The sequence below is a fragment of the Melozone crissalis genome, unplaced genomic scaffold (genome assembly GCF_028551555.1).
Source record: "Melozone crissalis strain CALT ecotype California unplaced genomic scaffold, PUWL_Pcris_2 ptg000041l_1, whole genome shotgun sequence".
Taxonomy (NCBI): Eukaryota; Metazoa; Chordata; class Aves; order Passeriformes; family Passerellidae; genus Melozone; species Melozone crissalis.
In genome coordinates this window covers 4,862,722-4,885,798 of record NW_026535819.1, presented here as the reverse complement: position 1 = coordinate 4,885,798, position 23,077 = coordinate 4,862,722, and the positions used below count along the sequence as shown (strand labels likewise).

The 23,077-nt window shown below is 44.3% G+C and overlaps 1 protein-coding gene across 1 annotated transcript in view; it reads left to right on the top strand.

The window, feature by feature from the left end:
* Nucleotides 1-840: 840 nt before the first annotated feature.
* ABL1 (ABL proto-oncogene 1, non-receptor tyrosine kinase) overlaps nt 841-23,077 on the top strand; it is a 77,599-nt gene continuing 55,362 nt past the window's right edge. The window contains exon 1 of the mRNA XM_054284278.1: nt 841-1,650. Coding sequence (XP_054140253.1) covers nt 1,515-1,650 — 136 coding nt within the window. The 5' untranslated portion in view covers nt 841-1,514. The remainder of the gene's footprint in view (nt 1,651-23,077) is intronic.

Below are 23,077 nucleotides of genomic sequence, written 5' to 3'. Positions count from 1 at the left end.
AATGTTTTAGTTTATGGTCATTGCTTTTCATCCTGTCACCGGGCACCACTGAAGAGAGTCTGGCACCATATTCGGACACGCCGGGGAGATACTGACATGGATATTGACATGGATTGCTGAGATCCCCTCTCATCCTCCCCTTCTCCAGACTGACCCGGCCCAGCTCCGCAGTGTCTCCTCATCAGAGAGCTGCTCCAGCCCCAAATCCTCTGGGTGTCCCCTCACAGGACCCTCTCCAGCCGCTCCTTGCCCATCTCGCCCTGAGGTGCCCAGCCCTGGGCACAGCGCTCCAGATGCGCCTCACCAGGGCCGCCTGAAGGGAGGATCCCCTCCCTCGCCCTGCCGGCCACGCCGCTCGGAGGCTTCTCCCGGGAGCCTCCCCTGCCCTTCCCCGCCCGGCCGGTGCCCGGAGCCGGGAGCGGGGCCGGCATCGGGCGGGAGGCGGGGGCGGCGGAGGAGGAGGGGCCGGAAGGGGATGTGACCGCCCGCCCGCCGGCCCGGGGGTTCCGGGATCTCCCTCGCCGCCTCCGCCGCCCCCCGCCAGTCCCGCAGCCCCGGGCTACCCGCGGCCCCTCGCCCCGCTCCGCCCGCCCGGCCCCGCTGCCGCCCGCCCGCCCGGGGATGCGGCCGGCGCGGTCTCCCCCGGCTGCCCCGGCCCGGCTGCTGGGCAGGACCCGGCCTCCCGGAGCTCCCCGGCCTCGCAGCCCCGCGCCCGGCTCCGCCTGAGGCAGCGGGCACGGGGCGCCGGCCCGGCCGCCCCAGCGCTGCTCCGACGCCGCCATGGCCCCGCCGGGCCCCCCGGCCCCGAGGTAGCGGCGTTGGAAGGAGCCCAAGCCCGGTGACCGAGGAGCCCCGGTCCCATCCCTGCAGCCCGGGGAGCGTGCGGAGCCCACCCCGAGCTGCTGCTGCTGCTGCTTCGCCCGGAGAGCTGCCATGGTTCCAGCGCACCTGACCCTGCTGGACTTGAGCGATACTTGAAGCCAAATCCCCGTGGCTCTTTGGCCTTTGCTAACTCAATGCTATGCAAAAGAAAAGGAGGAAAAAAAAGAAACCTTGACACTCGCTGTGGTGGGAATGGCTGTTTCCTGCCCTGGGTGAGCCCGTGTGTGGTTTCTTGCTTGTGAGATGAACTGATTCTCCGTTCCCCGGTGGAAGACACACTACATATGGCAACCTGAAACTTTGGTACTGCTTGGTCATTGCTGAGTGGTTGGAACTTTTACTCGTTTGTTTTGTTTGCTTGTTTTCTTTTTTTTTTCTTTTTTTTCTTTTTTTTTTTTTTTTTTTTTTTTTTTGCATAAAGTCACCGAAGGAGCCTTGTTGCTGTCTTCAGGAGCATTGGAGGAATTTGTCTTAATTCTTCACCTCAAGTGACTTTATCCCACTGTGAGTGCCGCCAGTGCACCCATCTGAATACCTTCCTCCTTCAAAACTCCTTCCCAGCCTGGAAGATCAGGGATCACGGACTTCTTCGGAAACTTCTCGTCCCGGGAAAGGCTGCCCATAGTTACTTTATGGGGCAGCAGCCTGGAAAAGTTCTTGGGGACCAAAGGAGGCCAAGTCTGCCTGCCCTGCACTTCATCAAAGGAGCAGGGAAGAAGGAGTCATCGAGGCATGCGGGCCCACACTGCAACGTCTTCGTGGAACATGGTGAGAAGTTTCTATTTGTAACAGAAACTATTCCATTTGATTTAATTTTGGTTTGCTGAGCTAGGTACAATATGGATTTATTCAAGACCATGGAGCAGATACAGACATGTACTTTATGGAAGTCTTGTTTTCTTTCTCTTGCTGCTTAATGCAAATCTTCTGTGATTTGTTTTTTAAGAAAATACTTGGGTCAGATTGCTTGAAAGCTGGAGAGGGGTTATTGTACAGCTAAAGGTGAAATGCAAGGAGGTAACTTTTTAACATTGTAAAAGTTTCTCATTTCTGCCTTGGTTATGTTCTGGTTTGCAGTCTGGGGAAGTGTTTGATCCTTTTTGAGTTGTCTGTGTCATAGTACAGACCAGCCTCAGCCAGTGGTGATGCTGTGGTCAGTCACAGGTGTCCTTTAATTATCTTTACTGAAGGGACTTTGCTACTTGGAAAGGAAAAAAACTTTATTTTGGAAAGTTTGTGACCTTACTGCTGTTGTGAAAAGAGTTTCTTGGTGCATTTGGAGCAGCTTTGCTCAGTGGTTTCTCATGGCTGGTTAAACCTTCATCCTGTGCTGTGATGGATTAAAGTGCTTGAGACCAAAAGTTTGGGGTAGAGCAACTCTGTCACTTGCTGGCCTTCTGCAAAGTATGGGAGGAGTTCAGAATCTCAGGAAAGAAGCCAAATGAAAAACTCAGTAGGACTCAGAGGTAGATTTGGTGACTGCATTAAATTCTTCCTTAAACAGCAAAAAACAACCAAACAACCCCCTCCCAGTCCCAGAACTGTAAACTGAAGGCATCTCTGCAGAAATGAGGTGCAGAAATGCATTGTTTCTGCTTAAACTTTGGAGTAATCCTTGCTTTTGCACAACCCTTTAAAAATTCTAATACAATATTAGAATTTTAAGAGATTTCTTTGAAATGACGTGCTGTCTTTGGCTGGAGAATGTGACTTTGACAAAGCTTCTGAAACAGTTTTGTCCTGTAGAGGAAGTTTATCTGTGAACAAAACAAAGCTGCATCTGTAATCTTTATAGAACTAAAAATTGAAATATTTGCTGTGTCCGAGAACACAATCTAGTTAGAGGAGAAGTTTTGATTTGTTCTTACTTTTAAAGGGCTTTGCTTTCTAGCTTTTTCTCATTCTGTGTTTCTAGAAGGGCCCAAGGAATTCTCTGCAGTGTTCAACAAACACACAGAGATCCCATGTTTGTGCTGCCCTGCTGAAATACTATTTTGAGTTACTTCAGTGTTTTATTCTCCCATACAGTGTTAGTGCACTGAGGAAACTTGAGGTAATTAAGGGAAGGTTAGAGAGAATACCAGGGCTAATTTGTCCCTCTGATGTTAAACCTGCTGCTGGTTTTTTTCCTTGCTTTCAGTGCTGTGATATACCCACTCCTCCACCCCCAGTTTGGTTCCTGCTTTTACTACTTTGGACAGAGTTTCAAGGTCAGGTGAGGTACAGCCAGAGCACTTGCTGCAAGCAATACAACGTTCTTAGTCCCTCTGGTGCTTTGCTGTGGCAGAAAAGCCAGAAACATTCTTTTTTGATCATCTAACAGCAACAGGCAGATGGTAACTTCTTCCCAGTGTGACCTGAGGTCAGCAGATCCCAGCACATTCACGAGGAAAAATGGCATCTCTAATGTCCATGTGCCATCTGTCCACGAGAGACCTTGGTGTCTTGATTTAGAGGAGAATAAACTTGAAAGGGGACATTAGGGCTAGGACATCTGTTAAAAGAACTGCAAAAGAGCAGCTTCGTTTATACACATGAGGAAAAGGTTCTTCCTTTGAATGGAGGAAAAGGTTCTTCCAGGTCCTGGCAGTAGAAGGCAGTATCACTGGTGTTTGTTCAGCTCTCTTCTGAGTTTGGGCTGCTCCTGTCCTGAAAAATGCCGTATTAAAAATCTGGACAAATTAAGAGGGAACAGAGTTTGTTTTAGAAAGTTCTTCCTTTTCCTTTCAGTAGTTTCCCTTACATAGAAATACATAGACTGACATACTTTACAATTAACAAACAGATCAGTATTTAATGCCTTCACTTTATTCAGTTATTGTCCCATGGGCTGTAGTTCATAAAACTAAGATCGGTGTTTTTCCAGGGTTTAAATATTTGCATGTTTCCCTTTCAGTATGTTATTACACAGTTTCTTCTAAATACCAAACACTGTATCTGGTTTCTGTGTTGCACTGTGGGAACTGGTTTGTCCCGGGAAAATTGTGTTTCTGGCTTTTCATAACTAAGAAATGCTTTAGGAGAAATTCCATGGTGGGCCACTTAACCCCCTAGAGACAGGTGAATTCTTAAATGTGCTTGTCTGAAGTTCTTGTGTATTAAAGCCCACGATAAAACAAACACGAGAAGTGGAACTTTTGGTAGCAGGGCTCTCCTTTTAGGGTTATTTTTATAAAGGTATTCATGATCCTGGTTTGGTGGAACATGCAGAGTTCTACTGAGGCTCATCCAGCAGGCACTTAGTGAAAGATCTGGATTGCTTCAGTGGTACCAGATTTTGGCTGAAAGCGTTGGTGAATATTATCAGATACTAAAAGTGTAAGGCAAAACAACTTCCAGCAAAGTAATTCTGTTTTTTGGTCGTTGCATTCTCTGTAGCACCCAAAGCAACACATGGAGAGGCTTCTGAAAAGCCAAGGAGGCAACTGGCCAGAAATCAGCTCTGCTGGTGCTCCAATGTTCTGTGAGAATAATGCAGAAAGGCTCTAAATTTTGTCCTGAGCTGACAATTGAGGAGTGCCTTAAGGGGAATAAAGTAATCTATGGGCAAGTTGTGGGCTTGTCTCTTTGTGCTGCTGCTTTCCCCACGGAGGGTGTTTTACAGGCTGGAGTTCACGCTCGTGTCGTTACCCTGGGCAGCAGAGCAGCCCTTGCTGGGATTTTACAAATTTCACCCTGATGCAGATTACTGCAGCTCACAGCTTGCTTGCAAGCTTGAACTTGAGAGGAATTATAAAGGCAAACTTTGCTTCTTTCTCTCTGCTTTCCTTGGTGAGAGTTGAGTCTATAGTCACTGCTTTTTGGGGATATCAGCTGAGAAAAAAGTGTGGCCAGCAGACAGTTAAGGGGAAACTCTGTCAGTGCACCTTGAAATTGGCACACTTGTGTATCTTGTGCCTTTCCAGAATGTTAATTTCAGCAAAACTCAAACTTTCTGAAAAGAAAGGTGTGTGCTCAGAGGGCTCAGCTGTGATCCCAGAGTTGGCAGGGGCTGACTGGAGGGGCTGGCAAACACCACACCTCCTCTGACTGACTCTCATGGAGGTGTTGCTGTGCTGAATGATGAGCAGATCCCCTGAAGCTTTTTGGTAGAACAGCATCTCCAAGCAAAAGCAGCACTTGAAGGCTTAAAAAATGAACTCTAATTATTACATACATGATGCTGAGATGAGGAAGAGATTGATAAAGCACTCAAACAAAAATGGCCTTTTCATAGTCTTTCATAGTGTTAAAATGTGGTCTTAGAGTTTCTCTTCCAGCAGGTGAGTGATAGGGGAGCTTAAATGAGCTGTTTACCTCACTGTAAAGAGAGATAAACTGCAGAACTGGATCCATTTTTCTTAAACATTTTGTGCTGAATATAGCTGAAGTCAGCCAACTACAGTCTCTGTCATATTAGATCTGAATTCTTTTTCTTACAAGGGTGCTGAAAGATTTTACTGCTTTAATTAGGAAGCAGTTGTGCAAAATGGATCTATAGCACCAGCTTGCCACAGCTGCCAGTTGGAGATGTGCCCTGTACAGTTCACTGTGAGGAAAAACCCCAACAATTAAAAGTACCATTTCCTACATTATCGATTAAAAATAAATTTTCAGGGTCTCTATGTTTAATAATCTATCTTGTTTTATGCTGTCAAGTTTCATGTTTCAAGTACTTCAATTGTGAAAATGAATAAATTACTTTATAATCACTTCTAAGCATATCCTGGGCTGATCCCACAGTGTGTGCAGCAGGGCTGGGGGGGAAATTCTCCCCCTTCTGCTCCACTGTGCTGAGACCCCAGCTGCAGTGCTGTCTCCAGCATGGGAAGGACATGGAGCTGTTGGAAAGAGTCCAGAGAAGGCCAAGGAGAGCTCCAAGGGCTGGAGCTCCTGTGCTCTGGAGACATTTTGGGAATGTTCAGCTCAGAGGAGGCTCCAGGGAGGGCTCAGAGCTCCTTCCAGTGCCTAAAGGGGCTCCAGGAGAGCTGGAGAGGGACTTGAGACAATGGTCTGGAGCAACAGGACACAGGGAATGGCTTCAGACTGAGGCTAGATGAGATATACAGAATAAATCCCTCGCTGTGAGGGTGGCACAGGTTCCCAGGGAGGATGTGGCTGCCCCTGGATCCCTGGAAGTGTTCAGGGCCAGGTTGGACAGGGCTTGGAGCAGCCTGGGGTAGTGGAAGGTGTCCCTGTCCATAGCAGGGGCTTGGAACAAGATTTGGATCCCTGGAAGTGTTCAGGGCCAGGCTGGACAGGGCTTGGAGCAGCCTGGGGTAGTGGAAGGCGTCCCTGTCCATGGCAAGGTTTTGGAGCAAGATTACCTTCAAGGTCTGATTTTTGTACTCATTATCCTTTATCCTACAGGGGAGCTCAATATGTCTTCCTTATATGCAATATACATTTATTAGATAGTCAATTGCCCATACAAGGAAATGATTTAAATGAGACTCCTTCCATACTAGAACTGTTTCTTCAAACCCATGTACTTAAAACCCCTGCATTTATCTCTTTCCATTGTACCTCAGGGAATTTTTATACTTTGTCTCTGCTTCACCAACTGCAAAACCCGAGACTTCAAAGAAACTGCTTTACTACTCCTGACTCCACTTTAGACCATTCACCTGAAATTGGATCATTAGCACTGGCTTAATTGGAAACCATTTTTTAGTCTGCCTTCAGTATTTCAGGTTTTCATTCTGAACTGACAAAACTTTCTTTGTTGTCAGGCTGGAGATTTGGCAGCTCCCAAATTTCAATTTCCATCTCTATTAGGAGAGACTTATCTCCAGCTTTTGGGATCATTGCTTATGAATCCAACTTCACTGTGCCTCAGTATTAGCCTGGTTAATGCTGACATCTGCTGCATGCTGAATGCAGATTTGTTTACTGCCTCTGACTGTATCCCTTCTCATCATAAAAATCACTTGCTGTATTTTTTTTTTGCTCCAATTATCAAATACTACTAGGTTTTGCTAAGAAGCTCTTCCACAAAACTTGATCTATAGTTGGAATATATATGGAAAGAGACCTAAGACTTTCTAAACTGCTTTTCCACAGGCTGAGGTGGATGATGATGATGATGGGGAAAGGCTAATCCCTTTCCCGGGCAAAAGCAGTTCTGTTCTGTGCCCTGGCTAATCTTTGATAACTTGCCATATTTAAGCAGTTGATCTCCTTCATGACTAATAGGTAGTGGTTGCTCATAAGTCAGAGTTTCATTAACAGATTATGGTAGTTCTGCATTCTTATTTTCAAATTTTAATAGGGAGGTTGTGGTAGGAAATCAGGACAGGGAGGCAGGAGAAGGCTACAGGGTATTAGCATGGAAATCTTCCCTCGCAGGCGATCATCTCTTTCAGCACACTTCAACATTTCCCATCAAACTCACAATATTTTACATTGGAAAGTTTAAATCTGAAGCTTGAAAGTGAGGAGTTGACACAGTCCTGTTGCTGAGAGTCCTGAATTTCATTCCTGGTGTTCTCAGTGTTAGGCTCTGTGGCAAATCATGAGGGTGCAGAAAGGTGGAAATGGCCTTGGAAAGTCTTGTCCTGTTGACTGTCACTTTAGGGTGGTGATGCTGCTATTGGGTTGTGCCTTGGAACAACAGGGATGTGTTTCCTGTGTAGGAACTGTGACAAAGCAGACAAGAAATAATTGTGAGAGTGTTTTGATAGCCCTGGTGTGGATGGGACTGTGAGCAGAGCCTTGGCAGGTGCCAACGAGGAACGCTCTTGGCTGGCAGCAGAGTGGGGATGCAGAGCTGCAGGAGTTAGTCCAGCTCTTCACACCCAGCTGACACCAGTGTTGTGTTCAGTAAAAGTTCAGAGCACCTGCCATGGATTTTGAGCTGTTTGGAATATTTCAGCATCACCAGGACATTCCTGCAGCTCGCTCAGTGTACTTGAGCCACCCTGTAAATTTAAAAACCTCGATGGCTGTGTGGGTGGACATTGGGTGTGTTGCAGGTGCCATCTCTTTCAGCTGTACAAAACACTCTGATTTGCATTTACAAAGACTGAAGGAAGTGTTTGAAACACTAGTGACCTCCTGGAGTATTTTTGCAGATGGAAAAATACAGATTTTGCTTTCCTTGTTCTTTGGCAGGGGTAAGGGGCTGCCTTCCCTCTGCAGTGTCTGCACCCAGCAGTGTTCTGTCACTTCAGCCATGCTGTTCCATTCTTGTGAGAAGGAGTTGGTCTCCTTATAAAAGGTCTGTTGTGAAGTCCTTTGCTGTAGGAGCATCCAGAGCAGTTCCAGCAGAGAGAGGGACTCTTGCTTCTTTGCTTCTGTGACTCTCTTATCAGTCAGCTCTTACTCTGCTCTATGTTGATTGAAGATCAATCTAAACAATCTGTAGAGGTTATTAATCTGCTTGCCACAGTGTCCATTTAATTGGTTTAAGGAGGATTCTTGGGCAAAAAGGTAATGAACATTCAATTTTAGTGAGTAAAGCTGCCTAAGGCAGTGTCTTTTCTTAGTTCTTAACTAAATTAGTTCTTAGTTCTTAACTCTGGTCTTTAAACTTCTGTGTTTAATGCCAGTGTTGCACTTAGATATTATCATTAATTTTTGTGAGATGGCTGGAAGTTTCATCATGCTGGTGGCAAAATTTGATATAATTCTGCTAGAATGGTGTGTTGTGCTCTGGGAGGAGTCCCTCTCTACACATTTCCTTGTGCGTCCTCAATACCAGCTTGCTTTAGTTCTTGCTTAAGTACTTTCTGAAATTAGTGTTGAAATTAGATTTAGGGTTTTTTCATGTATATTTTCTTTTTCTCCAGCATTTTTTCCTGGCTGTTACCAGCTGGGTTGTGAAAAGCAGGAGCTTGCTTTTATGCAGAGTGATTGCTGCTAATTTACATGGATGCGAGCAAGCTCATCATTCTTTCATGAGTGAGGAGACTGCCTGATTTATGTTGTGTCATTTCTGAGCACTGTTTTTACCTAATGAATAGAGTTTCACAACAGATTATTAATCATTAAGACTTTGGTTTCATTGTGTGTATTAAAGAATCAATATTGCTACATGTTGCCTGCCTTGAGAAGCTGCTTATCCATTAGTGCTGCTTTTCTAAGGCATTCTGGTGCATTTATCATTTTGGCTGACTTCAGTTCCTACCTTATTCCTGCCACGTTTTCCAGGGCCTGAGCTGTGTCCAGCCTGCCTCTCTGCAGATTCCTCCTTTGAAGTGCTGTCTGAGCAGTAGCAAATGTTATTTGCTCCAGCCTCTCCTTAGAGCTCATGAAATAGTGAAAGGCTGGACCTTCCTCTGCTGTGGTTTGCACTCCACATTTGCATCAAAGAGGGAGTGATGGCCTCAGAAACTCAGGGAATAACGTGTGATGAAGAATATATTGAATTACATACTCTGCTGCCTGTTAAATGCTGGGTTTGGATGGCAAGGCTTGCTGAGGACAGGATTCCCCCACTGTCTGACCTGCTGTTTGTTCCCTGTCCAGTGTCCATCTCTGCTGGAAGCACAGAGCGACCTGGGCATGTTCCCTGTGCTTCCTGTCACTGTGAGCTGCAGAGGAGGAAATTTCATTGCTCTGCACATCCAGAATCCAACACACACCCGCATGGGCTCTGTCAGGTTTGGTGGTGACCCCAGTGACTGATCTCTGCCACTCCACACCTGGGGGAACTGATGGCTGATTCATGGCCTTTTTGTGTGTCTGTGCATTCCCAGAATCAACAAGGTGGTTTTTCCAGAGGCTGAATGTGTGAATGGTAGTGGGATAAGGACATGGAAACTTTAAATAGGAAATTCCTTGGGCTTTCAGGAAATGTTTGCTCTGTCATTCGTGTTCAAGTTGCCCAAGTTCAAAGGCTGCCTGTTATGTTCAGCCTCATTTCACATACCTGGTGAGGGGCTGTTCCCAAGCTCTCAGCTCCTGGCCTGACCACAGGGCTGTTATGCAGCAAACACTACTGTTTTCACTTGGTTTTTTGTGAATGAAATTATTAAATTAATTTGAAGCGTTTCTAATTATTTACTTAGTTAAAATTTAAGCTTTATCACAAAGGTGTAAAGCAAATGAAATTGTCATTTGGGGCAGTGGCCACCAGATGTCTTCTGTGACTCTTCCCTAACTTGCTCTGATTAAAACAATCCCTGCAGTGAGAATCGTCTTGGAAATGAACAAAAGTTAATTGGTGAGAACCAGGGTCAGAAGTGACAACTGTGAATTTCAGAAATAGTGGCTGTCAGGTCTTTTTAGATACTACCAGAACCTGTAATCTTTGTGTGCTTGCTTGCTGATGAAAAAAGCTTGGTAGGTGATGTTTGCTTTCACTGTTAATGGGAAAATCTTGCTCCCTCATCTCCTCAAGCTCCTGTTCTTTGTTAAAAAAGAACATTTTAGCCTGTTCTTTGTTAAAAAAAATAAAATAAATGGTTTTCAGTTCTGCATTCCTTTTCACTTATTGATGTCTACCGCAATTGGTCTAATTCCCCTACTACTTTTGTTATGCTGCACTGACTTTTTAAAGCTATAAATACTTTCCCAATATTAATATTAAATATTAGATTCCTCTCAGTATAGAAATTGATTTGGTAAATCCTCTTGTAGCATTGAGTTCAACATTTGTGAACATGAGCTTTTTATGGCAAGGATGCTCAGGGAATATCTGGAAACAAATTCAGCCTGTGACACTTATTTACACAGTTGGTGTTGTCTGAATGTCAGAATTGCTCTCACAGAGCTAATGGTGGAGTTAAATTGTTATCAAGTCATAACAATGCTCACTAAAGCAAAGCTGTAATCTAGTAATACTCTATTTTACTTAAATCTCTTTTGGGTGGGAGAATTTTATAATAATGAAGATTTAGTGCATCTAGCAAAATAGTTTAAGCTATAAATATGTATGTGTGAATGGGGCTTTCTTTTTATTATTTTTGTTGGCTCTAAGTTCTTTTCATTCCTGATATAAGTCTGACAACACATAATGTTCATTTAAAAACTACATCCCATTTTAGCCTGAATAACTGGAACAGCTATTAGAGCCATTGTTGTCTGGCTACACCTCATGTTTGCAAATAACTTAGGAAAGCTCAAATGAAAAGTTTTGAATAAATGCCAAGCTGTTATTTCTTCTTTAATATATTTAGCTGGATGGATAAGAAGCTGCATTTAAAAGTCTCTGCAATTAAACCATTACTTCTTACAAGACTTATTGATGGATTGCACTAAATGTGTTTGCTATATACATTCTTTTTTTTTTTTTTTCCTCAATGTGCAGCTATTTAATAGAAAATAGATGTCCTTTACAGGAAATGAACTGGAGGGAAGACAAAGCTCTTCCCATCATTTGATACTGTTGATGTTCATCTAGAAGCTGTAATTTCCCTGGGCTCTGCAGATTGTCTGTTATGTCTAAATAGTGCCTCCCACGCTGAGGGTGGATGTCAAGGTGCTATCATGTTTCAGGTTTTAAGTAGTAATTATTGTTATGAGGTGATCACATAAGACAGTGTAAGTGTTGCTCAACCTTTCAAATTCCGTGTCATTGGGGAAAAAAAAATGTGTTGGGGGAACTTCATTCTGATTTAGACCTCACTGTGAGAACTGCTGGTGGTTTTTACCTTGCTCTTGCTGAAAAGTGGGATAAAAAAGGCTTTTCATGACCACAGGTACACCACCAGATGTGGTGTGGGTTGTTGGGCTTGTGAAATACCACTTGGAGACATAATCTGGGAGTTAATTCTGGATTTGCTGCAGCAATTAGTCTGGAGAGGGTCAAATCCTGAAGGCTGTGGATGGTTACCAACACCACTGAGCTACCTCTTAAGTAGGTAATATTTTGAGCCAAGCAAAAGGAGGAATTAGAATAATAAAGGTTGGATTTTTGGAGGCAAATGCTAGCTTGAAATGCTAATATAATCATCTTGGTGAGTGCAGTTTTGCCTCTGCAAAGCAAAGGCAGTGCATGACATTTCATTGAAGACCTGCTGCAATGTTGATAAGCCGACCTCTCCTGAGAGGAATTGTGAACTTCACTGAGCAGCAGCATGGCTTTGTAATCGTGGTTAAAAACACAGGATTTGAAAAACATTAAATGAAAATAGATCAGTGCTGCATTCATTATCAGGTAAAGATTCAAAGAACCGTGAAATGTTAACTTGAAGTATTTTGCATTTCGCTCATAGGAGTAAGTAGCACAAATCCAGGGAGGTGTTTTTGCTCTGATTTGTTAGCTAGGGCTGCTTTTCCCCCAAAAAAGTGAATATTGCATTGTGTTTTGCCATGTCCACATCATTTAGTCCTGCCTGACTAGAGAGGCATTAAAAACAAGGAGGTGAAAGTCACAGACACCAAGAGAGCCGTGGCTGTGCAGCCCAGACATCTCTGTCATCCGCAGCCTTCCCAAATTAGGAAGCAGTGGGCTTCAGCAGCCAGGCAGCAGGGTGATGTGGAGCCCCTGGAATGAGACACATTTCATGGCCATGGACAGGCCTGAATCATTGCTGGGGGTGCCTCGTCACCCCAGAGCCCTGAGTCACAGCAGGGGCAGAGCTGTGTCTGCCCGGAGATAAAGGGTGGATGTTGTGGCTGAAATGGGGAGATCACCCCTCAGCCACTTCTGAAATAACTACACCATGTGGTAGCCAAAGTGCTTGGCTGGGCTGAAATACCTTGGCTATTCTACCTTTAAATTCCTCCATGCATGTCACAGTTTTTAAATTGCAGATTTAGGAGGAAGGTGGCTCTTCTGTGGTTATGAGGCTTTCATCTGCTGAAGTTGTATTTTAGAAAGTTGGTGTGCTGCTTGTGAAATGCTCCCCTAAGGCAAACAAGCCCTTCGGGGAGGGGGACTGAGGGCTGGAGTGACTCAAACAGGCATTTTACATCTCAATTATTAATACAGCACTTTTTATGATTCTCAAATTGGAATTGCTAGAAGCTGAATTTTAAAAATGTAGTAACTTCTAAAATTTTTAGGAGTAAAACTAACGCTGTGCAAGTAAAGGTGCTGTCTTCTACTCCAAGACCTCTTCACTACAGTCTTGCACAATCACACTTGGATTTGAGTTCTCTTTGTCTTGCTGCAGTGGGTCCTGTTTGTATCCATGGTCAGCCATGTGGGGGTGTCCATAAGGGATGAGTCCAGGGGATTTCTGCAGAGTAAGGTTTTACCTGAGAGGGCTCAAACTCAAAAGGTAATTGCAGGGTGCATTCCTGACCTATAATCCAATTCTGATTTATTTAAAATGGATCCAAATAAGCAGTGCTATTAAAAATTATTATCACAAGGATGCCGGATGCAAAGCTGAACAAATGGATTTCTTTTAGACTACAACAAATTGGATTAGAGTGTGTTGGATGCTTCCCCTTGTGCCTCTCTCCCCATCAAAAAAAGGTATTTAAAAAACCAATCTGAGTGCAATACTTTAGCAAAAAAGGAATGGAGGAGGAGGTGTGTGAGAGAGCTTTTGCTGAGTTTTGTCAGTGCACCTCCACTTTGACTCCATATTGTGGTGGGGCTGAGCTGTGTGAATGCAGCTCCTGCCCAAACAAAGCCCCACAGGAGCCAGGGATGTTGGGATTCACCTCCTTGTGCCATGCAGCGATTCTGACTCCTCTGGAGTACAAATCACCTCCCTGACTCCTGATTTCAGGGGCTGCCATCTCAGTCTGGGCATCCAAGGTTTGTGGCTGTGGGGAGGGGATTGCTTTTAGCCTGGGATCATACCTGGGGTGTTTTATGAAGCTTGAGGAGCTGTCCTTGCCAGGGGTTGGCCTGGGGGTGTTTTGTGAGATGCACCAGTAAAAGCAGATAGCAGGGGTGGAGCAGGAGAGCCATGGAAATGTTCTTTCCATGTTCTTTTCCAGCTTCTCCAGGGCTCTTCTGCGAGCCAGCCTGGGTGACAGCTCCTGTTACTGTGACACCACAGATAAACCACAACAGGGACTTTGGATCCTGCTTTTCCTTGTGCCACCTCCTCTCTTCCTCCCACACCTGGCCCTTGCACACAGTAGCAATGTGCTACCAAAAGCAGACCAAATAGTACAGAAAAAAACCCCAGCTTTTTCTTTGCACCTGACATAAGTGTTACATTGCAAAGAATAATTAAGATTTATTTCAGTCATTTCTCCTCTGTGCTGGGCTTGTCCTTGGATAAGTAAAATGTATATTTTTAGGCTGGGTAATTGAGGTTTGTGTAGGCAGTGATTCCAGGGATGCACTGGTGCTGAGGCAGATGAAGTCCTGTGTTATTTCTTGTACCAGTGAACAGCACCACTGATAGTTAACAAGGACCTGCTTGGATTATTCCTAAGTCAAAACCAGATCCTTTATCTTTATGTTCTTTGCCATCATAAAGCTGCAACTTCTTGTTCTATAACCCATTTAAATGGTCAATAAGATTTCTTCATAGTAGAGAAAGAGGGTTGAAAGTGTGCTTGAAGGTGCTCAGAGATGGAATAATTTGTGTTTGCTGGTTTGAATTGGAAGCTCTGCCTTTGTGCAGGTATTGATGCCAACATGGAATGCTGTGCATGTTTATTTGGCTTTGATTTATTCATTGGAGTGGGTGAAGATTAAACTCTCCCTGGATAACACCTCCAGTGGATGCCTATCCTATTGGCACCCGAATTTGATCCTTTGAAAAATCTGTGTTGTAAATCCCTGATATTTCACACTCGTCTTGTAACTGCTCACCTTTTGTCTTTCAGTGTGTTAAAGCTGTTTATTTTTATTTGTTTTGATTATTTTGGAGTTGGTTGTTGTTGGCTTTCTTTGTCTCTATCAAATTGTTCATTTTTTCTCTTGGAGAAACAACTGTCCATTTTCAAATTGGATGCTCTTGCAGGTTGAGTGATTGCTTTGTATTGTGTAAGACTATGGAAATCCTGCTGTTGAGCTGAAGCAACTGAAATCCTTGTTTAGAAAGGAACTAATAATTTCTTACTGCCTGCTGGAAAAGCTGTTGGCCTGTTCCTGCAGGTGACCTGCCAAGGATTTAAGAAAGAAAAATTGGGTTTTATCCTCTTTTTTCCTGGTTTTAAGATGGTCAAAGCTGGCATGAAAAATAGTGATTTTCAGAGAGGGGCTTTGTCTGCCCAAAGCAGCAAAAAAGAGCAAACCTAATCTTGTTTTTCTTCTCAGGTCAGCTTTTAAGTTCTTGGATATATTAGCTTGCTATTGAAAATAATATTTCTTTCTTTCTGCCCCTTTAAGTAAAGGGTGATGTCTGCTTTGCCCACTCAAATTGATATTTTGGCACCTTTCTATACTTGTTCCTTCTTGCTGCATTTTGAGAAGATTGTCTTTAGGGATTGGCAGTGTCCTTTTTGGGGCAGCTGGATTTGAAATGCTGGTGGCATTTGGGTAAAGTGATATTGAGACATCCCTGACATCCCTGCTCTCCTCTCCCACCACAGCCCGTGACCCTGGAGCTATTGATCACTGCTTCTGTAATTAAACATGCAAGTTGGTGTAACTCCTGAGCAGCCTGATGGTAGGGAACACTTCAGCAGTGTCTAAGGTGCAAAACACCACCTCCGACAGCTCAGTGGAACCAGAAAATCAGACTTGTTCTGGGGAAACTTGCTTTTTAGCTTTCTCGATGACACGGATCAAAGCTTTTAGCCAAACTCATCTGTATGACAGGATCACTCTGAACGAAGCCTGGAGGATTATGTGGACAGGAGGCTGTTGTGAGTTATAACAAGAAGCTTTGTTTTGAAAATCTGTGTTTTTCTCCTACCTTGCAATTACAGGGGATGGGACTTGGATTTCCACTTTGTTCTTGCCAGTTGTTGAGGCCTGACCTGGAGCTTGCTGGGAGGCTGGCAGTGTGATTGCAGCACTCTGGAGCAGGACAGACACTTGGGACTTCCAGTTCAGACACTTTTTCTTATCCAGCCTGCAGGTTTTTATCTCTTTTAACAAACAGTTGCAGAAATTGAAGAAACAATGCGCAGGTTCACGTCTCAGCAATTTCTCTTCTTCCATGAACCCTGACCAACACAGCAATGGGAGAGAAAGAACATAATTGTAGCAAAATGTTATGTGTGTCTCCTTCATTCTGCAAAGCCTGTATTTTAGGGAAGATTGTGTTGCTGGACTCACTAGTCCAGAAACATTGTCCTTCCATTTCCTCTACATTGTCTCTTTCCTACAAATACTATTTTCATAAGATGCAGTCAGAATGAATACCTTTTTTTTATATATATATGTCTTTTCTGTGTCATAAAATAACCATTCCAGCTGAGATCAAGTTCATCCTTCATCCATATTCAAAGGAGGAGTCTTAAGGATTTATAAAAAGCTGAATCTGGAGGAGGCCATCTTGCCTTCATGATCCTTTGGGCTTTGAGATTTTGGTTCGGAGCATTTGGTATTTTTTTTTACCTCATGTCTGGGGACATTTTATCATCCTCCTCTTTCCTGTTCCAAGCAATTACCATTTATTTTATCTTCAAGCAGCAGCCTGTGGCAATAAATTTTAGGAAATTCCTTCCCGCCCTTTATTAAGCCCCACATAATAGCTTCCGCTACTCACTCATACATTCATTAGGAAGAATTAAACGAGTGCTGGCTCCCATTAGCAGAGAGTTTAATAACCTCTCCAAGGGAAGGTGCAGCAGATTGGAATAAATGAACAGGAGCAAAAACAAATGAAATAACTCCGTAGAATATGCTCAACTAATTCGTTCTTAGAAAAACTACTTATTTACATGAGCGTCGCACTTCAGAAGTTGTCGGTTTGAAACCCCTGGCAGAAGAGTCCCTGAAGATCTACAGGCAGTGACAGTGGGGAAGAGTTCTGGGTATTTTAGGGAGAGAAAGGGGATTTTAGTGTGTCCTGCTCACTTCCCAGCTGCTGGTGCTGTCAGCAAGGCTGATGGCTGTGCTTATGGACTGCAGGGAGGACATCTGTCCTGCAGGAACTGGGCCATCACTAATAGCTCAGCTCATCTGCTAGCAGCCACACCACAGCCCTTGCATGCCTCTGATGGCTGGTCCCTGCCAGGAGGGGCTGTGGGGAAAGCACAGTAAGGAAATTACCCCTCCTCCATTGGTTTTTAACTGTTGTTTTAAAGGAGATTCACGCTCAGCTGACAGTTGGCATAGGAGAGATCAGGGTCTGAGCACCCCTAAGTGGCTTTTCCACAATAAAAGATAATATTGGAGGCATTGCTGTGGGGAATTTCCTTAGGAAATTTCAACTTTGACTACAAATGGACCTGGAGTTGCACATTACAGGAAGAGTTTTGCCACTAGTTCTAGTACTTTCCATTATTTGACAGTATTTTAATTTTCGTGTGTATGATCTGATCCACGCAGATGAAAGTTGCTGGGACTCATGTAGATCCAAGTGCTCTTTTGCTGGAATTTCTCTTGTCTTGGTGGAAAACAAGCAGAGCTTTGAGATCTGCTCCTGTGTGTGACTCGTGACAGCTCCGTACCCTGGTGTAAAACAAACACTGTGCCCACCGTGGGCTCGCAGTGTCACACTAAGTGTCTCTCAGCTGTGCTCAGCAGCCTTTCCTCCTCCAGGATCTGATACTGACACTTTGTTTTCACACACTTCAAAGCTTCAGACTGATTCGCTCTCGAAAAAAAAAAGAAGAATTCTAGTAAATAAAGCAAATGAAAACTCTACAGTAGCAGTTTTCATGGCTAACGTTTCATATTGGCAGTGCTGACAACCTTGTTTTCATTTTGCTGTTACCTGTTTTGGAGACGAAAATGTCATTGTTCAAATGTAATTCAGGTCTTGTGGATGAGAGAGTTTTTTGAGATTTTGTGTTGTTGGGTTTTTTTTTTTCTGTAGTCATTTCTGATCTCATTTGAGGAGCTCAACGAGTTGAGAACAGTGACACAATAATTGCAGTTATTGAACCAGAGATGCAGTCTAAGACTTTTACCTGGATCACTACATTTGATTGATATTTTAATTTGGTTTTCTGGCAGATGAAAGATAATGAGAATCAGTTTGTAGTTGGAAATATTTGCACTGGAGAATTTCTAATTTTGTTTAATTATTGCTTTTTCCCTGCTTATAATACATATGCAAGTTTCCTGTTTGAGACCTCTTATTATATTTCAAGCATCAACATATCTGAATGGAAGGAATCTGCACAAATCATTTCAATATGCTGCTAATACACTCAGAATATCTTTTTCTTGTCTGTGTGCTGGATAATAGCTCGGATAACAGCTTTCAGACACGTAAATAACATTGCAGAGACATGGTGCAGACTCCTTAATGGATAAACGCATTTATGAACCTGGTTATTTGCATTGCTTTTTAAATGGCCTGATGACCACCCTTCATCTGAGGGAAGGAATAACTCAGGAAGATTTGGAGCAGATTGGTTTTGGCTCTGTCTCCTGCTGTGGTAGGTGGACAGTGAAGTGTTACTGAGAGCAGGATTGAACCTGCACAAGAGCAGGGTGAAATGCTGCTGATGAGTTGATTTATTCCTGCGGGGTCACTCCCCTGCTAGTAAATAGCAGCGTTGGTAATTTTTGCTATTTTCTTGCAAGTTTGCAGTATTTCCTAGTTGAAATCCTGCTGGATAGAGGCAGGAAAAGCGCTGCTCGCATCCCTCCACCTCCAGCTTTCCCTTCTCCCCCACCGCTTTCCTTGTGGTGCCAGTCTCTGGTACTGGAGATCTCTTCCCATTTTAATTACTCTGGGAGCTTTTGTCCCGCATTTGAGAGACTTGCCTGAAGGCACAGCGTAGATTGCAAATGGCTGCCCCCTCGTATATAAGCTAATAATTGTAATAGAAGCTAAAAATTGTAATAATATCTTTATCGCCTTGGAACATTTCCCTGCTCCTTCCATGCTCTGGAGCGGCAGAAGCCATTCAGCGCTGTGACATTTGATCAGGAGCTCAGGCGGAGCCGCAGCTTGCTAATGGATTTCTGATTGTTCTCCCGGCCCATTCTCCTGATGAATGGTGCTCCGGCAGTCTGGGAGCTCATAGAAAGGCTCTGCCGTGCTGTCATTACCTTTCTCTGGGAGAGAACAAGAGCAGGTTTCCTCTCCTGTCCCCGTGGCTGCTCTCCTGCTCAATTAGAGAGATGGAGAAGGGCTGGCTCTCTGTTCGAAGCTGAAATTAGTTTTACAGCTTTTATGAGCTCTTTCCTGGGCGTCTGGTGGAATCCCTCTATGCTCTGGGGAGGCTTGAGCAGGTTTTCCTGTGGCTGTTTCGCTCTGTGGAAGCCTTAAAGCCCTGCTGTTAGAGCTGGCTGATGTAGTGGGAGGTGTGTTTTGGGTGGGGGGGTTTCTCTGCCTCCTGGACAAAACCCCTTTTTGTGCCAGACCTCTCCATTTCAGGCCAGGGAAGCCACGTCTGCCTGGGGTCAGCATACAGGGTGCCCCTGCAGAGCTGCCTTCAATAGGGCTTTTGTGCAAGGAGCTCTTAAATGTGCTGTGACTGCTGCTTTAATAACTCAGGTGTATGGTTTGGAATATCTGCTTCAGGGCTTGTGGGTGCTAGTGGGAAAATTGGGGGTGATCTCTTTACTTCAGTTTTTACAGGACAGCAAACATCTTTATAATAAAATAACATTGTAGAAAGAAAAAATTATTCTTATGAGTAATTAATTAAAATGTTTTTATCAACTTAAAATCAGCATTTGTGGCCCCTTTACCATCTCTAAGAACCCGAACCAGCTCATTCCTTTCTCTTGAAGGATTGTTTCCCTTCCAACAACTCCCAGAGAACCGCAAAAGTGAATTCTGAGCTTTGTAATTAAGCTATCTTGAGTTATTTCTGATTTGTCAATATGACTGATGAAAGGGGTTATACATTTCTTTTGCTTTCACTGGTATAGTTCTGCATGGGGAGGCGTTCTGGGGGCTTTGTGGGTGTCAGTCTGCAGAGTGCCAGCCTGCAGACCTCACTGCAGGAGCAGGGGCACAGCTCTGCCTAGGGAGATCCCTTCAGGCTCTGCACCCTCATGTTTTGTTTTCTAGAAAACTCCAGGCTAATTCAGCCAGGGGGGTTGAGCTTGTTGAAGATAGCCAGTGATAAACGATGTTGTACCAACCTACATAAATAATAAACATTAATAATACCTTGTAGGATGTTTTACTCCCATGCATCTGAGGAATACCTGCTGAGTGATCTAGCTCACATTTCAGCAGATATGACCAGCTTTAAAAAAAGTAACTAATGAATTGTTGGCTTAGCTCAGTTTTATGGCTTAGAAGTTCAGGCTGTGCATTTCATTCCGTCACAATCTCATTATATCCAACAGCTGCCTCTGGCCCGGTTCAGATAAACAGAATTAACTTGTATTTAACCCCAAACCCTGTGTGCTTAGGCTGTGCTGCCTTTCCCTTGCACAGGTGATTTGTACCAAGGTAAATCCTTTCCCTGCAGGCAGCTGGCCCTAGGGAGAGCTGATGGGCTGTACAGGAGGGATCCACGATCCCTGGGTTTTCAGGAGCAATTCTGATTGGACTCATCTTCTTGTGAGGAGAACATTGTTTTCTCAGGATGTGCTGTCGTTTGGTAGGATTTTGAAATGGTGCTCCCATAGTTCTAAGAAGCTTTTCCCCAGGATCTTCCTACTTGTCTAGGAAGAAGGCCAGTTTATCCTCCTCTCTTTCTATTACTCACTTGTTTTGACTGGTATTATCTCTCTTCCTGATTTTTTTCCTGTTTCCATGATCTTTCTGCCTCTTTGATTTCCTGCAAACCTAGCAGAGCTTATGGATCAGTTTCAAAGCCATCAAGTGCAGACCTCCTGGGCTCCTCACAGGGCCACGATACCTGATGGTGTCACATTGCCCACTCCTGTCCCTGCTGAGGTGTGCAGCTGGAGCTCCCCTCTCTGCCCTTTTGTTTGACTCCTCCATAAAAGCAAGCTGATTATTTCAACTTGCAATAGTTATACCTGTGTCCTGTGGACAGGCTAATACCAGCTATCTGTGCAGGCTTCCATTATCTCTTCATTCATAGTGCAGAAAATGGGAAGAAATGCGCGGAGTTCTTTTCCTGTCAGTCTGTGGTGCTTTGGTTTAGTAACTGGTCTGGGGCCTTGTTTGCTGTTTGAACTACTCCATTTGGGTTTTTAGTGTTTTATTGAAAGCCTGCCATCAGAACAGAGTACTCAAGTGTTTCCAAACTTCCCAATTACGTAGAGAATAATCACTGTGCCAGAACCACCAGGAATCTTTCTTATCATACATGGAGTTTTTTTTCCTTTGATTACAGTCTTGCTGAAAGACAGTGTTTAGGCAAACATTCCTTTTTGTGTTCCCTGGGATGGGCTGTCAGTTTGTTAGGCTTCCAGCAGTCCTGTTTATTCACGTGTGCCTTTGGAAGAGTTGCGACACAGCAGGCCCATTTTGCCTTTGTTCACTGCTAAACAATTAGAAAATAATTTATGGCTTTGCTTTTGCTTTTGAATCTCTTAAGAAAATGATGGCATATTCTTACCCCAAGAGCTACAGCGCTGAGCCCTTTGCATCAGAGAGAAGCTGTTCCTCATCCGTGTTGGCACAGCATTGGGGCACTCTGCTGATGATTGGGCCATTTGGCTGTTACTTAGAATTAAATGAATAATGAATTTTCCCATTCATCTAGAACGGGCTAAGTGTTAGAAGTGATGTATGTGTTAGATCCCTGCCTGGGAGCAGCAGTGTGGCTGAAGAATTGAATGCAGCTCAGGCAGGCTGAGTATCCATGAGTGTGTGGGATCATTAGTGCTTTAGGGTCCATCTGCCCCCCACTAGCAGCCAGTTGCTGTGTCTAACAAGCAGCTGAAGTTTCATCCTAACCCAGGAAAACATTTGTGTTGTGTGTATGGAATTAGCACCCAGGTTTATTGATCATATAATAGCCTTGTCTTGGGCTGTTTAACCTGTTGAAGGTTAATTAAAAAAAGGAATGGCCAGCACAGGGACTTGATTGTTAATCTGAGTGTGACTGTGCAGAAGTGAGTTCTTTATGTACTGAAATTGGTTTATAAGCCTTTTCTAGATTGCTTCCCCTCCGCCTCCTGCTCTGTGCCTGGCATTTTTTTCCCAGCTTGACATAAATATTTGGCTAAGGCTAAAGGGATGAACAGAATTACATACTATCAGCAGAATTAGAGGGGGAAAAAAGGTTATTCTGCCAATCACATCATGCGCTGGGTAGAGCAAAGGCTTGACTTAATGCATTTTATTGTACTTGGCATATGCTAAGCAGGAAGAGGATCCAGTGGGTGCAGGTCATCGCCCACTGCCAGTTTCCCAGGCTTTGGGAGAGCCTCCATGCAGGAGCTGGAACGAGCGGCATGTGCCGGTACCCGCTCTGCAATGTGACCTCTGCTGCATTCCCCGGGCTCATTCCTGGCATAACTTGGCTTCTCCATCCCCACCCCCTGTCCTGGCTGCTTCATGGGCAGGCTGGAGAACCGTGGTAACCCCAGAGCCAGGCCTGAGTTCCGCTTAACTGGAGCCTAGAGACCAGCTCAGGGTCTGAGCCCACCATGGCACAGCAACAATGCTGGGACAGGAGGGGATGGCACCTAGAAAAGTCATCCTGTCACTAAACCAGCCAGCTCAGCTTGCCAAGCTTCAGACATGGGCAGTCATCACCATATGTGCAGCGATCACCATACAATGATACTTAACCTTGTTAAGGGTAGGGTAACCTCTTCCAAAGTAATTTAAGCAAGAAAAGAAATCTGTAATGCTGGAGTAAGTGTAAATTACTGGGTTATGTGTCTGTACGTGTGACCTTTGGATCACAGCAAAGTGTCTAACAGGCAAGACCTTTTGCCTTGGGTTTTCTTCTAGAGTGTGCTCATCAGCCTGAGAACAGCTGCTGGTATGAGATATAATTAAGGTTTAATTGGAGATGTCCATTAGGAGAATAGAGAGAGGAACACTGGGAGAAAATAAAGAGAATAAACTCTGAAGGTTGAAAAGAAGAAGAAAGTTTAAAGAATACTAAACTGAGAAATGGGAGCTGATGCAATATTGGTGCACTGGAGGAGAAAAAGAAAGGGCTGAGGAGCCACACTGGAGCCAGAGGGCATTAGAACAGCTGAGCTGGCAGAGCAGATCTCAGAAGTCGCCTGAATTATTCTGGGATGGAAGAGAAGAGGAGCTGAGGAACATCAGGGCATGAATTTGAAGAGCTTGGAAGTGAAAATAAGTGGGTTTTAGATGGCAGAAGTATAAATGTTGAAGGGCAGGAGGCCTGTTGGGGTGAAACGATGAAGTGGAAGGTTTTTGCTGGAGGG